Source organism: Dendropsophus ebraccatus, chromosome 14 (assembly GCF_027789765.1).
Source record: "Dendropsophus ebraccatus isolate aDenEbr1 chromosome 14, aDenEbr1.pat, whole genome shotgun sequence".
NCBI classification, from domain to species: Eukaryota; Metazoa; Chordata; class Amphibia; order Anura; family Hylidae; genus Dendropsophus; species Dendropsophus ebraccatus.
This window is the reverse complement of record NC_091467.1, coordinates 49,033,133-49,049,902: the sequence shown is the minus strand read 5'-3', so window position 1 is coordinate 49,049,902 and position 16,770 is coordinate 49,033,133. Positions and strand designations below refer to the sequence as shown.

Below are 16,770 nucleotides of genomic sequence, written 5' to 3'. Positions count from 1 at the left end.
TAAGCCTCCCTGATAGCATTAACAATGGAGGATACAAAAAGTAGTGTAACAACTGTTTAATCAGCTGGACCTATTCTGCCTTATTATCTAGCTGGTCAGTTCTGGAAAACTCTTACCACTACCAAAAATGGTTATGAACTAGTCCCCTCACCCCTAGTAAAATTAGTATAAAAACTCCTAGTTTGGTACAGTCAGGAGCCTCAACTGGAACAGAACTGCTACCAGACCGCTGTGTCCAGCCAGACTGCTGATTCGACTTCTGGGCCACATGACCTTGTGGAGGGGGCTCCCCAGACTGACCTGAACTCATTTTCATCACCGAAGCGAAGTATAATAAACATTCTTTCTACTTTTTCATTAATTGTCTAGTCCTTCATTATACAGTATCTAGGTTAAAAATATCCAATTGGATACAATAATACACACCTCAGCTGCAGCACAACATCATAATACACATTTCAGCTGCAGCACAACATCATAATACACACCTCAGCTGCCGCACAACCATAATATACACTACAGCTGCTGCAGAATATTATATGACACAAAAAAACACTACTGCCATCTGGTGGTCAATAGGTATAACGGAAAGTGAATTTTTTTATTATAATACTCTTACTCTTCTACAGAACTCAACCTACCCTCATGCACATGAATACATCCCTATAGAAAGTCGGCGAAAAGTCTGGGACTGGCTTAATGTGAGCAGCACCAACTATGTCAGTCCTACACAAAACCAGCACCTCCCCCAGTATTGTGCAACATGCTGGGCACATAGGAGCAAATGTGCTGCACACAGGACAGACACAGGGGCGTAGCTAGGATTCATAGGGCCCCATAGCAAAAAAACTGTACAGGCTCCCCTCCACACACACAACAAAAAGCTCTCCATTAACCGCATAGGTGCAGGAGCAGACTACCTTCTGCTTAACCCCTTATGTACTGAAGTGTGTACAAAAAAAGCTTAAAAGCAGAAGAGAAGGAGATGGCTAGTGTATTGATAACCCCTGACCTCTGCAGGGCTCAGGAGAACAGAGGTCAGGGGTTATCAGACCAGTGAAGCAAAGATCCCTTGTCTTCTGCTTATTGACCTTACACACGGCAGTACACGAGGGGTTAAGCAGAAGGACACAGGTTGGCTCTTATCTTCCCTGTGCATTTTTGGATTAGAATTGCTGCCAAAATCGCCACAAAGCCCTAGATGAATGGTTTATCTATCAGCCTGAGACTATAGTCCTACACAGCTTTTTTGACAGTTTTTTGGAACTCAATGAAAAAGAAGTGTAGAAAAAAAAACCAACTAAATTTATAAATTAATTTGTACCCCAAAAAAGATGCACCCCCTTCCATTTAAATGTAAATTAAAAAGCAAAACCAAAACAAATCATTTTGTTCTGAAGGGGCTAAAAACGCTTTTGTTATACATGTCTGCAACACATTTCCTCACCTTAGGGTGTAAATGAGCACCTGGCCAAATAGGGCTAGTCATCAGAATTGTGGAAATACTAATAGTGCTTTTTGCTGCTGAGATACAAGCCTTTTTGTTAATACATAAGTCAGTCTCAGGTGCCCAGGGGGCATTCCCCAGGACACCAAGAGCCCAAGTCCAGACCATCCCCTCAGGATAGGTGGATGTACAGAAATTATAAATAAAAGAGGACATGTGAAGGACTGAACTGCGCCCTTACTTGAGCCTCATTTGCGTATTAACCAAATGGCTGGTATAGCATTGTCATTCTGTTTTCCTGCTGACGGGTCTGCTTTAAGCCCCTTGTCATTCTTTTCTTCAGCTGCGGGACAGTCATTACACAAAAGCTTGATGCCCAAACCGGTGGGCTGTATGCAGAGTACCTGCCAAACCCCATACGGAATCAATTATTTTGAAAAGTAGATACAGAAGTGTGAACTTCCAGTGCCCACATTGCAATAAGAATTCAGCTGAACCATTTATCAGGATCCTTACCAGCTTGCCTGATGTCCAAGCTGCATCACACTGGTCACAGCCTTAGTTCACACCCAACCCTATAGGAATCGTATAATGGACTGTGATAACTTGATGTGAGTGCACTGCTTTGCAGGGTGAGAAGGGATGGCCGCAGACAGTGACGAGCGCATATATAAAAAAAAAAAAAAGGTCAGAGTGTAACATGGCTAATGAAGAGGATTGCGCTGATAGAGATGTAATAGTCCCCTGATGAAGCTGTGATCTGACTACAAAAGACTGAGAGGCTACACTTCTCTCCTTACTTATAACGTGACAATCTCTGTACTGGACAGAAGCGGCTCAAATCTTGGTCCTGTCACAGTTACGTATCACTAGCACTGCTGCATGTAGATACAGAGCCACCCTGGTGTCTATATAATACATATCAGCAGTAGATCAGACATTAATTGGGGAAGCTGTCTGTGTTACAACCACCACTACAATTTAACATTACATATTGCCCTGTCTTCTGTTTCTTTGCCAAATGGCTGGGATCTCAGGAGCGTGCATTCTAGAGCATGAACAGTAATGACCGATACAAGCCACCTCCCTACTGCACCATAGACTTCATTGTGACCGCTATAGTTGCTGTAGTCCTGGGGCTGTCACAATGGAGTAGTACGGAGCACAGCTAGTGTGTGGGGTCCCTTCCCTTCCCGGCGCTGTTATGTGTATATGCTAATATACAGGTCCCGCTGTGCACCTATAGAGCATACACACATTATTATTATATATATCACAGCATAGCGCTCTCTGCAAGGACCATGGCATCTTACGCTTTTAGTGTAGGGCACCATGGAGATTATAGCATGGACCCAGGCCGCCTAAGGCTCCCAGACATTCTTTATAGACATACATTAACTGTACATCAGCATCAGGAGTGTATAATTTCGGGGCGTAGTTTAGCTGTTGATAGCTTACCCTAGCAATCGGAGGTGAGCGGGAGAAGGGCTGGGACAAGCAATCCACTACAGAGCAAGGTACGGTTGATGATTTAATATCCCTCTCGGTGTCTGATAAGACCGATAAGAGGTTCAAGCATTAAAAGCTAAAATGGCTGACCTGCAGGACAGGAGCAGAAGAAACAACATTGAGAAGAGTGCCCAAATCTGCAGTGTCAGCCCACATTCCTGCCTATGTTAAGGCTTTAATCAAAGCAGCCCTTCCAGATTGTTCTACCCAGGAGTGTGTAATTTTAGGCAAGCGCATTACTATAGTGACACTTACCATAACTGTCAATCAAGCACAAACATCCTGCCCCACATCTGTTCACATGAAGAGAAAGCCGTGCGGAGAAGAGAGATGAGCTGGGCAGATAGGAATACCCCCTCTAAATGAAGTGGCATCAGATTGTACTACTCACAACCCCTGAGCACTGTTCTCATCATTAACACTCACCACCTATAAGCAATGAGCATTAAATGGTGAAAAAAACTCTTTTAATTACTGAGGGAACTCTTTGCATACACTGGCTATAAAAAAACAAAAACACAAAACAGAACCCCTCCCACCATAAACACACTCACAAACCAAATCTGTAAAACAATAGTTTATATTTAATAAAAAAAATCCCCAAAATAAAATATTATAACCAATTTTTTTAAACTTCAACAGGGCCATATATACAAATAAAAAAAAAAAAAAAAAAAAAAAAAGAAAAATATCTGAGAAGATGGTGCTCACTCCACATCCACGAATCTGTTCTCTTCAGTTTATCATGATGAATTTGGATTTGCAATGAGCTGAAAAAGCAAAAAATGAAAGATTATTCCTTTTCCCATTATGCAATATAAGTACACAGTAATGTACAATATAATAATATAGACAAGCTGTAGTGCACCTCCTAGTGCTCACAATGATAACTGCAGATAACATGTGACCTGTTACCTGATGCCCCTTTCTGGGGAGCAAATTTAAATTTTAAAACAAGAAGCACTTCTGTAATGTGCCAACCGTGACACATGGTGTTGGCAGGATGGTAAAGGAATACAAATACCGGTTCCTACCTATGAACTCTGTCACAGGATCATGTTCTCCTTCTGTTTTAATGGTGCCAGCTATACTTTCATTCTCTAGGATGGGAAGGAAAAGCTGCACAAAGTCGGAGGTATATGGAGGAGCAATGACATCCAGGACCTGGGGAGGAAAATGACAGGTTAGGAAACATGACTGATGGGCCTTACAGGTAATGGAGTCAGTTGGGTGGTCTATAAGATAAGTAGTTAGAACCCACCTCTGTCACAAAGTACCGTATGAGGGAGATGTCTGTATCTAGTTTCTCCAGGCATCTGCGGATGTAAGTGACAACAGGCAGCACATACCCTCGGCTCAGCAGGTGAACCATTCTGTCTAACAGCGTCTTCTTTAGCTCCAGCTGAATTTGGAGAAGCACAGGAGGGAGACAAAGTTCAAGCAAATATCCACATTATTATAAAAATCTTTATGCACAATGTCCAAACAAAGCTTTTCCTAATGATCTATATTCTGGGATATCAAATGAATCACTCTTGTACATGTTAAGAGCTTTGCTAAACTGTTAATGCTTGCTGAAAACAGTCAGCAAGCGTCTTTATCAGAACTATTGGGGAGAGGGCAAAGAAAGTGCAGAGTGTGCAGGTCTGATATATTTTCTTCTAGGTATAACAGCTCAAAACACCATTATAATACGCCGTCCTTAAAGGCTTAAAAAAAAAAAAAAAAAAAAAAAAGGCAACTTTCTTCCAGAAACAGCACCACTCTTGTCCTTATCTTGTGTGTGGTATTGAAGCTTAGTACCATTGAACTGAATGGAGATAAATTGTAAAACACACACAACCTTAAGACAGGGGAGGTGCGGTTTTGTCCCCCTTTAAAGAGACTCTAGACCTGTCTGTTTTGGCAAATACATGCAATCCTTACGAAATACCAATTCCGAGTCATGTATTCTTATAGCTCTTTGCCACTCCGCTGTACAGGACACGTACAGCGACCTACTCAAGCGAATGAGATGGGAAGCACCATCCTGCAGTGACAAACTGCTAAATTCATGCCATGGCCAATTTAGTCTGGTATCAGTGATCAGACCCAACCAATCATAAAGTGATGGTGTATTTTAGTGATATATCATTACTTTCCTAGATGGGAATCTCTTTCCCAATAGAACATCATTTTACCAGAAGATATGGTCAGCGTGCACCCAGCATACACCGCTGTCACTTACCTGCTCCATGACATCTAGCTGGGAGTGCTCAGTTTCAAAGAGCTTTATAAGCAGTTGTAGGACTTGTGGGTGTAGAAGCTGGTGACAAGTGCTGATCTGCCAAGACAATACAGGAGAATTTAGTGCTGGAAACAAAATGTGAACGAGAATTATGATTTTTTTCTTCCTGTCATAAAAAAGTCAGAAAGAAAATCACTGAGAATTTCCAGATAATGGCACAATTGCAGAAAGTGAGACACATATCCTTAGTTGTTGTTGTTAAAGGGGTAGTGCGGCGGTAAACATTTATTCACGGGAACGTGCTGTTGAACGTGTAATAAATATTGTCTCGGAGTATGGTTCTATCTCCGGTTTACAGATTAACTGGGGCAAATCTGCCCTAATGCAATTGGGGGAAGGCGATAGATTACTGCTGAATTCGGTGTGTGTTTTACAACCAGACGATTCTCTGGACTATTTGGGGATTAAGATTCACCCTAAGATTGAGAAGTTTACTCAGTGTAATCTCGCCCCTTTGGTAAAGAAAATTATAACTAAGGTAGAATATTGAAGTAGACTGCCAATATCTATGGTGGATAGGATGGCTATCACCCTTCTTCCACACATTTTGTACGCCTCTCCAGTTTGGATACCTGAATCTTGGTTTCTTAGACTTACACGTCTTCTTAATTGTTTTATTTGGGGTAAAGAGGCCTAGAACAAAATACGAGGTGTGGACTCAAATGGAGGGAGAGGGGGGGGGGGGGGTATGTCCTTACCTCATCTACAATTTTATTTCTTGGCCTTAAATGCTCAAGTCCTCAAAAAGTGGGAATTTTCTCCTATTATACAATATATTTTGGGGAAGTTGGGTGGGCGTTTTGATGATTTTTTTGTTGGATTAGAGGCAGCATTTGGTGGTGTGAAAGTGTTGACACATGGGGACTTATATATTAAGGTTTGGCATGCAATTAAAAGGGTATGTAAGATTAAGGGGAAGTGGTTGTCCTCTCCTATTTGGGATAATGTTTACTTAAAAGAATTTCATAAATTGGAGGTTGCACATTTTTGGGTTACAAGGGGGGTTAAGTTTATTCCTCACTTAGTAGAAAATAGTAAGATTTTTTTCATTTACTGAGTTTCAGGAGAGATATGCACTAGCAGACTCACAAAAATTATGGTATCTTCAGTTACTGCATGCGTTTAGAGCTACCGGGGATAAAGTTGAGTGGAATCTAGTGAGACAAAGTTATAGATTATATAAGAGACCCCCCTCAGGGTAGGAGACACATTGGGGTGATTTATAGGATGTTAGTAAGTGAGAGACAGGGAGTTGCACTTGAGAGGTCTAGGGAAAAATGGGAGTTAAGAATAGGAATTATCTTAGATGAGGTTTGGAATTATGCCGTGTCTAATATTCCAAGTAGTTCTGTTAACCCGGGCCATAGACTTATTCAGCTTATGTTTTTATATAGATTATATCTTTCCCCTTTGGATCTGTTTAGTAGGAATTGTAGAACCGACTCCAAATGCCCTAGATGTCATCTTGAAGAGGCGGATTTTCTTCATTTATTTTGGGAGTGTTCTTATCTTCAGGTCTTTTGGGGTAATATCATTGAGTATTTGCATAAATGTAAAATCTTGATCTCGGAGCCAGACACTACCAGGTTACTACTTGGGGCATTCCCGCCTGATGGAAAAAATGGCTCTCTTCTGAATAAACTCATTGCCTTGGTGAAAGTGGTAATAGCCAGGAAATGGTTTGCTGAGGAACCACCAGCTCTACAGGAGTGGAAGGGGTTGGCTAATAGTGTGAAGAAATTTGAAGAATGTAAAGCAAAAGGGTGTTCCCTAAAGGCTGTTAAGAAACATCAAAGGATTTGGAGTAGTTTTGATTAATTTTATAGTGTGAAGGTTCCTTTTTTTTCTTCCTCTCATTCTCCTCTCTTGTAGGGTGGGTGTGGGTGTGGGGGGGGGGATTGTAGATCCTTGGTTTATTTGTTTTTTGGAAAGGTCCTTATTTTGATGATGGTTGTATTTTGAATTATGGATTTAAAACAATAAAGACGTATTTAAAAAAACAAAACAAAAACATTTATTCACAAAATAACACACATTACAAAGTTATACAACTTTGTAATGTGTGTTATGTATGTGAATGGCCTCCTTCCCCGTGTTTCCCCCCACCCATGCTAGACCCGGAAGTGTTGGTGCATTATACTTGCCGCATTTGTGTCGACCCCCGTCCCCCATCTTGTCATAATGACGGCGTCTTCAGGAGGCCGGCCAAACCGCTCCATCCGTCCCTCATGCCTGCCCCCCTCTGCCGCGTCATTAGCTGCTCAGCCGCGATTGGCTGAGCATAACTGTGGCGGACGGGGGTCGACACGAATGCGGTAAGTATAATGCACCAACACTTACGGGTCTAGCGTGGGTGGGGGGGAAACACATACATAACACACATTACAAAGTTGTATAACTTTGTAATGTGTGTTATTTTGTGAATAAATGCTTACCGCCACACTACCCCTTTAACTGCCATGTTATAAAATGTCATGGGTAAAACACCCAAAATGTACCGTAATAAAAGGGGCTATTCACGCTTACAAAAACATGGCTGCTTTTTTTTCCAGGAACGGCACCACGCTTATCCTCAGTTTGGATGTGATTTTGCAGCTCAATTCCATTGAAGGGAATGCATCTGAACTGTAATACCACACACAACTTGAGGACAGGGGTGGCGCTATTTTTCCAAGAAAGTAGTTGTGTTTTTTCTAGATTATCCCTTTAATTTAAACAAAAACCTTTAATCCCCGCTGCACTCACCTCATCCAGCAGAGCCAGGTGTACTGGAGTGTGATCCGTCTGTAGCTGAAAGTAACGTGGTTCTGATACGGTCCAGTCCACCCACTTCAGGACACCCATTGCTACAACGGGGAACCTGGTGCAGAAAAATGAAAAAAATAATAATTAAAAAAAAAAAAAAAAAGCTAGTCTGTATGTCCACCATTCTATAGCAGCAAACCCGCCAACCATCCTACCTGATACATTGATACAATGTGCCAAGCTCAGCTACAAGTTCTGAAGCGCCCTTGTTCTCGTTGCAGCACAGATTATGGACGGTCTCTATCGCTTTGGACGTGGACTTCAATTCATCTTTATTAATATTTACTCGCTTATTCTGCAGCAAACAAGAGGACAGGTTGACTGGAGATATTCTGCAACTAAATTTGAATATATTGATTTGTTTTAGTGCAAAAAACTGCACATTTTCTGCAACTTATCTGCAGTTACAAATAACAATTCCTAGCATGCCTGAACAGCCAAAAACAAAGCTTTAAAAAGTCCAGGTATGATGGGAGGTTTTCTATAGCTGGAAGGCTGCATGTTCCCTACCTTAGGGTAGTTTGCATGTACTATAGTAAGATGCAAAGTTTCTCTCGGTAAGTCAAGTCATAGCCATGGACAAGGAAGGCAATCTTCTGTGTTCATTTCAGACAACCTGTTTAAGGTCTGGCTGGGGGTGGCTAACTAATTAAACACCTCCATGCCATGAACAGAAAGCGAAGAAATAGCTACCTTTTTCCACGTCTCCACCACACTGGCAGCATAGGCCAATATATGGATGTATTTATGTTTGTGGTCTTGGTTTATCTTTGCCCCAGGTTTGAAGAGCGACTGCATGAAAAGATCCAGGAAAGCAGGAACACGGATCTAGGAGGGAAGGAATAAATGTATCACGTACAAGAAGAAATAGCAAAAATATATTACTAAAGGTGAGCAATGGAACACACAAAGAAGTATGTTACACAGTGATCCCGAGCCACTCATGCTACTCGCTATTCAGAAACAACATGGCCGCTTTGTAGACTAACAGGTATGTTTTTTTAGACAAATGGTGAGATGGAAAAGGCTGGAAAAGCAAGGGAATAAAGCTCTTCTTCCAGATTCATCTAATGACCAATGGGCATCTGAACACCCAGACCCCATACTTTTTACATGTGGTAGAAACACAAAGTATTGATATGTCCTGAGTGACTGCCGGCCACCGCCATGTTCTCACCAGCTCCACTGGGGGAGAGTCCATGCTTGTAAACATCTTGTACAGAACAGTAATATCTGCTGGGTTCAAGGCTCCTTTAGATAACATAGCACCAAGTGCCTGACAGGCCCGAGGGTAGGACGCAGCAGTTCCCAATGCAAGAGTGATCTGACTGGCATCGTGGCCCCTGAGGAACAAAGACATGGGTCTTAGTAATGCCGGCTGCCATTTGTTAATGAATTATCTTTAAAGGTGTTATCCAAGATTAGAAAAAAACACAGTTACTTTCTTGCAAGAACAGCGCCACCCCTGTCCTCAGGCTGTGTGTGTTATTACAATTCAGCTCAATTCACTTTAATGGAACAAAGCAGCAAAACCGAGGACAGGAGTGGTACTATTTCTGGAAGATGTTTTTGCTTCACCCTCCCCTCTCACAGCTTGCACACTCCCACGCATTAACCAGGACAGGTTATCGGGAGATATTAATAAAAAATGCTCAGCGATTGGCTGACTAGAAACTTATTGTGGGGACGACGTGTCAGCTGATTTGAGGGGTGAATCGGCAAAGTGGGTATAGATTCTTTTTAGTCTTCACACCAGCCCCCCCAATGTATATAAAAATTTTTTTGTCTCTTTAAAAGGGGGTTAATCCAAGAGTGAAAGTTACCCCTATTCACAGGATAGGAAATAGCTAGCTGATTGATGGGGGTCAAACTACTGAGACCACTAAGGATCCTGAGAATGGATGTCAATTATCCCATGAATGAATGGAGCAGCAGCTTGTGTGTGGGACCAGAACACTTTTTAATCTCATAAAACTTCGGAATACTGCTGAGCACTGTCCAGTAGCCCCCTACAATCTGGTCATACATGTGTTCTGCCATCCATTTATTTGGGGTAACTGACCTCCATTTTTGGGATCTGTGGTATTTCCAATAGTCTGATCACCACTGATTAACTAGTTAACACCTGTCCTGTGGATGGGGGCTAAGTTCTGATCTTGGAATAACCCCTTTAAAGTAAATACAGCTTCGCCCTTCTCTTTTGTCTTTATTTACCGTTTCATGCTAGATTTTAGAGGGACTTAGGAAGTTCATGAACATTTTCAGACAGCTGGAAGATAAGAAAGGCACGACTGTGACGTATGTAGTCACAAATATTGCTAGTTAGGCTGAGTTCAAAGTGCGTTTTTGCAGTTTGTTCAGCGTATTCATTTGTAAATGGTTATTTTTAATGTACACAAAAACGTGGTCAACCACGTTTTTGTGTATGCTAAATTAAAAAAAAAAACGCATTTGTTTTGTTTTTGTTTTTTTTTTTATAATAAAAGTCAATGGAAAAAGGATCCAAATGGATTGCACACAATAGCATCCGTTTTGTTTCATAAAACGTAAATGTTCAACAGACAGCAAAAATGCAATGTGAACCCAGCCTTATGCAACTACAGTATATATCATTTACTTCTATACCCTTCTAAATTAAAAGTAACCACTCTTACTTCTCATGAGCAAATCTTTGCACCTCCTGTGCAATCCTGCGCATGGCAGATCCCCCCTGTTCCTCTTGTGCCAATATGGACATGATTGCCTGGGCAAACAAATAGGTGTGTTCTCCATGGCAAACCATTTTCTACAAGAAGTGGAGATAAGAACACTTAGCAGAGGTGGACAGTATGATACTGCGGACCAGTAAAAGAACAGGAAAAAAAAAACACACATACAGCAAACTCAGGTAAGTTTTTCTCAAGGTTCTCTTCTCCTCCGTCAAGGATGGTGGCCAGTGATGTACGAAGCACCCTGGAGAAGACCTCCAGCTGCTGGCATGCTGTGGAGACACTGGTGATCTCTCCCTGATAGCCGGCATCAGAGATGAGCTGGAAGATACACAAGGAAAAGGATTTATAGGGTCTGGTGACATCATGAAGGACTTAATGACCTATAATACTGGAGTGTCGCTCACCTTCACTGTGAAGTTCAGCATCAAACAGTCTGGATGCGCCTCGGCAAGCTTGTAAAACAGATCCCGCCATGTAGTGTGAGCAATCATCTGCTCCAGCCATGCCGGAGTCTGCAAAGCAAAGATGGAGCAAGACAGTAAGACTTCAAGTTATACCAAGTCAAATTGGTATTAGACAATTACCAAAAATATATATGACTATATGAGGGAATTAAAGAGTGTTCCCATATAAATAAAAGTTTAAAAAGCATAAGAAAATTCTAATATATTGTAAAGAGGGTTGTCCAGGGTTAGGACAAACATGGCCGCTTTCCTCCAGAAACAGCATCTGTCGTGTCCTCAAGTTTGGGCATGGGCTTTGCACCTCTACTCTGCTGAAGCAAATTTGAGGTGAATTTTAATACCACACACTAACTTAGTATAAGGGTGATGCTGTTTTTACAAGAAATTAGCTGAAGTTTCAGCGCCGTCGAGCAGAAGACAATACTGCCTGCTAGACAACCCCTTTAATTTCTCACTATTGTTAACATTTAATTGTATCCAGTCTGGTAGAAATGAACTGATGGTTTGTTGCAATATTTCAGAGCAGGTAAACCCTAGGTACGGACTATTTTGGTGATGAAGGATTGTCTGAGGTGATACAATTACATTGCTACCAATTCCCTTCAGAACTTGTGTGAAGAGATTCTGCCACTATGTTTATGCTTTCCTATCTGATCTAGTGACTGATTGCAACGATGTATGACTTACAACAGGTATGAGAAACCTATGGTCTTCTAGCTGCTGCAAAACTTCAATTGCCAACATGCCTGGACAGACAATACCAGGATGGGAACCGTAGTTTTGCAACAACTGGAGGTTTCCCATACCTGAAATACATCATTTAATGCAGCCATTGTGATATCCAGGAGAAAGAGCACCACGCATGCAACTAAACCCCCACCCCTTGTATTGACCGGCCTATGGTTGACAGCTGTCTCCTATACACAATATAGGCTACAGAATATTGACTACAGAATGTGCACACATAATGGGAAGGACAAGAGTGTTCTCAATAATAACTACATAAAAGGATCAGCTTCATTACAAGGTGGAAGTGATACATGATTGTAATTAGTGTCTGTCCCTAGATTCGACTGCCCTTAGGAAGGGGGGCATAAATCTAGCGACTGAGTTACTAGCATTACCTCTCCTTCCTCTGTAAATATGGAATCTGCTTTTCTTGGCTCAAAGTGTTTTATCAGCAGACTTTTCAGGTGGTTTTCCACAGTCTCCTGGACTTGCACCGGCTCTACTCCTAAAATAACACAGTGAAAGCACAACACTTGGTGGGTGACACAAAGTAACAATGATATATTTGATTCTATGTCTGTTCTGTGACCGTTATAGATTCTGATTTATCAACAAATCTCAACAACTTAGTTATACTAACCGCATTTACTCTCATCTGACCACCAGGATCCACCCCATCACCCACCAACGACATGTACCTGAATGGATGAGCCATTCTGCCAACAGGTTCACAGTCTGAGCAACAGCAGTGTAGTTCTCTGACAGGAGTTGAATGACGTTCTCTGGAGACCCTCCTGCCTGGAAATACCTGCATAAAAGAGTCAAAATTCACATTTAGGCTAAGTCTTTACTTTCATTTTTCATTTTTTTCCTTAGAATTGCTGCATTACGTCAATCAATACTAAAGTGTTTCTGGCACTGGTAAAAACTTTTGATGTGTAGGAGTCGAGGTCTGGGTATTCAGACCCTGAACCAATCCTTAGAAAAAATTGGGAGAAGCATTTGGCTGATCGCTTCTCCCCCTGTCTCACTGCATGAGTAAAGCCCATAGACTATAAAATCTGTATGCTGCAGTGGGACTAGGAGAGCGACATTTAGGGGGGAGCTTCTCCTGGCTCTAACCTGGCTCTGTGGAGATCCGAATACCCAGACGCTTTGGGAAGAAGTTCATTCTTAATAATGTGGTTGAGATTAGGTGAGATTTATAAATGTAATTAAGGCAGCAAAGGTTCTGATATGGCGCTGGGCACAATGTGATATACTGAGTGTAATACAAGAAGAGATATAACTACTAAGATACAACTACAACAGTGGCAATTTGCGAAAGGGTTGTTTCTATCAGACAGGCCCCTCTCAAGCAGGGGGCAGGGTCTCTCTCTATTATGTCCATATGCCCTGGTCGGGCATATGGACAGCGATTGTCCTTCACTGTAAGGCGTTAAAAGGGTATACTCAGCTGCTGAACATTCAGGACAGGATGCAGGCGAGACAGGAGGCAGCGGTGCTGAGCTGAATCAGCTTGTCATTGCTGCGTCTTCCACAGAGGTTACACATGTCTCCTGTAGGGACAATCCACAACACTGAAGACATATGTGGCCTCAGAGGGAGACATATAAGGGAGTGAAATTGTATACCTACGGCTCCCGGCCACTGCTCTCAGAGCAAAGAACAATGGTCGGGAACAAGCTGTCAACACTACAGGGAGAGAAAGGCAGCAAACTTTTGCCAATGTTTTCTTTTGCGTTCTCTATCACCTAACAAAAGTTTAGGTAACTCCCCGTGCAAACAAAGCAAGAGTGGCGGAATGCCGCCAGCTCCAGTGTCATAATGACACTCTATGGGAGGCTCGGGCGACTCCTCTTCCCACGCTGAAGAATGAACATGTTCTTGCTCTGTGTGCACGGGGCCTTATAGGAATAACCCTTGTTTTTTCAGAAATATTTTGACACGTCACAAACGTAAGTCAAAACTTTTTATCAGTGGGGGGCTGGGTGCTGAGGCCCCTATCAATTGCTAGAATAAATAGGGAGAAGCGCTCTGAGAGTAATTTGCCCTGTATTATTGACTGGTGGTGGTCAAATGTTTTCTAATATGATCAATAATTTTTAAAGAGGAACTCAAAATGACAAAAAAAAAAAAAAGCCTGCAGGCATGGGCGTGCTGGAACATAATAAAGGATCTATGTTTAACCGCCTAACCAGACTGTGTCATAGGCTCACTGACCGCCGCCAGGCTCCAATTTCTTCCTTGTTCTGGTGTCGTCATCCCCTGGGAGGAAGGGCCTGCCCAGCCAGTCAGTGACCCTGACCGTGAGGTTGCAGGAGATCTAGAAACCCGACAGCAGCAAACAAGTGGTAAGGCAGCGCTTTAGTGGCATGGAGACGGGTAAGTTTACATTCCTTATTATGTTCCCGCATCCACATATTTGTATTCCTGGCCAGACTTCTCCTTTAAATGACATTGAATAACCCCCTACTACTAAAATAAGCCTCCCCGGTTATCATGTGACATCAGAAAAAACTAAAACAGACCAACTATTTAAATGGTTGTAAAAAGACGTAGCGTCAAGCCCCCCCAAATGTTTGCTCCAGCTGACCTATCTGGTGGGGTTCCTAAATGGAGGTGATCAACAAGCTATACAAAAATTCCCTTTAAATGTTAAGATGTCCTCAAATAGTATTCTTTCACCCGATCTTCAGACAGGCATGGAGGGATGTGACAGGTTCACTGTGACTACGGAGATTAATGCCCCCTCCATTGATTATCATTCAAAGGGATGGGCCAGATGATTTGGCAGTGCTCCTAGCGGTGCTCCAGGGCAGAGTTTACCCCGGCTAACAGTGCGGGACCAGCGCCAAGGAGGAAGGTAAGAGACATACCTTCCTCCTGAGCGTCCCCGACACCATAGGGGGCTATCAGCAGGTTACATTTGTCTAACCTGACGATAGTTCCCCTTTAAGTTCTCCTAAAAAATCACAGCAGCTCTCACCTCTTCAAGGTGTTAAATATGGCAGGTTCCATGATGTAGTCACGACTGGATAGTTTCTGCAGGCATTCTTGTTGCACCTCTGCATCGTCCTCCGCTTCTGCATACTCTTCATCCTGCCACAAAGCAAAGTGCAGCAAAAATGTCAGTGAATGAGCAGTATAAAGGCAATGGGGTTGGGCTTCTTCACAAGCAAATGACAGAGGAATCACTTTATGTGCGCTCTGCTAGCATACCACTGAACAGGCAGAGCGCAGAGGTAAATGCAGGCACACCGGGGTCTACGCCACTATCTAACATTTCAATGTGGGATTCCTCCTGTCCTACATGAAGCTGAAGATCTAAATTCTGACCTAACATATGTATAGGAAAACACAAGCCTATCAATATGCAGAGACCTGGCTTTACTTAAAGGGACACTCCATTCCCATTGCAATTGTCAATAAGGGAGTCTATTGGAACCAGCACTGCTTGTTAAAGGGGTCTCTGCAGTGGAGACATGGATGACATGCTGCTAGGTCAGCCACCTCTAGCCACTTTAACAAAAAGGCTGCAGCCATTTTGGCTTTTCTCGCGAATACACAGCAACTTCCCATAGCAACCAATCACAAGCCTCAGCAAATACCAGTAAGAGAGAATCCGATTGGTTGCCAAGGGAAACTGCATAGCTTACACTATTTTAGCCCAGACTGTGAATCTCTGTAGAATCCTGTGGTACTACAAGTCCCAGAGATAGACAGAAGCAACAGCAGATGGATGAGGAGTAAGTCCCCGCACACACTCACCGCTCCTCTCTCCTCCCAGTCTCCAAGGATGGTCCCGGAGCTCACTCCTCCGCCACTGCCGCTCCCGATGAAAAATTCGGGATCCATAGAAGTTATGTGGTCCCAGCTTCTTTCCGTAATCTCCAGGCGCGATGTGATGACGTTAACTCTTACCGGAAGTACAGAGAGAAACCGGTGTTGACCTTAAACAGCACACTCTGTCCTTGATAAGGTGTGGCCGCCATGTTAGTGAAGACCTAAACTCTGTAAGCGCGAATAGGAATGTGTCAGCGCTATCACTGGTCACGTGATCGGCCCAAGTCACAGGGACTGGATGCAGGGTAGTGACAGGGGACTGTATGACGACATGGGAAGTGGGAGCTGGACTGTAGCTGCCAGAGGTAGGGGGACCTTTGATGACCTCATGCCCATGTGACCAATCTCATGTGTGGGAGGAGCTATCTTCCCTTCAGGACGGGGCTAATTATCGTTTTTGGGCTTTCCTTTTTTCCTCCTTGTGTATATAAGGCCATAGCACTTGCATTTTTCCACCTACAGACCCACCAGAGCCATTATTTTGTGCGCCACTAATTGTACTTTGCAATGGCAGGCTGAATTTGTGCATAAAGTATACTGCGAAACCAGGAAAAAATTAAATGTGTAATGAAATTGAAATAAAAAAACACATTTTTTTAAAAATTTTGGGAGGTTTGTGTTTACACCGTTCGCCCTGGGGTAAAACTGACTTGTTATATATGTTCCTCAAGTTGTTACCATTACAACGATATGTAACTTTTATTTTATTTGATGGCTTTTAAAAAATTAAAACCTTTTTTAGAAAATAAATGTCTTTGGTCTATGGGGCTGTGTGAGGTGTCATTTTTTGCGCCATGATGTGTTCTTTCTATCGGTACCTTGATTGCACATATGCGACTTTTTGATCGCTTTTTATTACACTTTTTCTGGATTTGATGGGACCAAAAATGCACAATTTTGCATTTTGGAATTTTTTTGCACTTACGCAGTTTACCGTGCGAGATCAGGAATGTGATAAATTAATAGTTCGGG

The 16,770-nt window shown here is 42.6% G+C and overlaps 1 protein-coding gene across 1 annotated transcript; it reads right to left on the bottom strand.

Moving 5' to 3' along the window:
* Nucleotides 1-3,559: 3,559 nt before the first annotated feature.
* NELFCD (negative elongation factor complex member C/D) lies at nucleotides 3,560-16,037 on the bottom strand. Its single transcript, XM_069951713.1, has 15 exons — nucleotides 15,724-16,037; nucleotides 14,942-15,054; nucleotides 12,651-12,760; nucleotides 12,348-12,457; nucleotides 11,164-11,271; nucleotides 10,925-11,077; nucleotides 10,703-10,833; nucleotides 9,226-9,391; nucleotides 8,742-8,876; nucleotides 8,204-8,343; nucleotides 7,989-8,103; nucleotides 5,184-5,279; nucleotides 4,218-4,358; nucleotides 3,991-4,120; nucleotides 3,560-3,726 (listed from the first exon to the last, which is right to left on the bottom strand). The coding sequence occupies exons 1-15, from the start codon at nucleotides 15,808-15,810 to the stop codon at nucleotides 3,692-3,694; spliced, it is 1,770 nt and encodes a 589-aa protein (XP_069807814.1). The 5' UTR covers nucleotides 15,811-16,037; the 3' UTR covers nucleotides 3,560-3,691.
* Nucleotides 16,038-16,770: the final 733 nt, after the last annotated feature.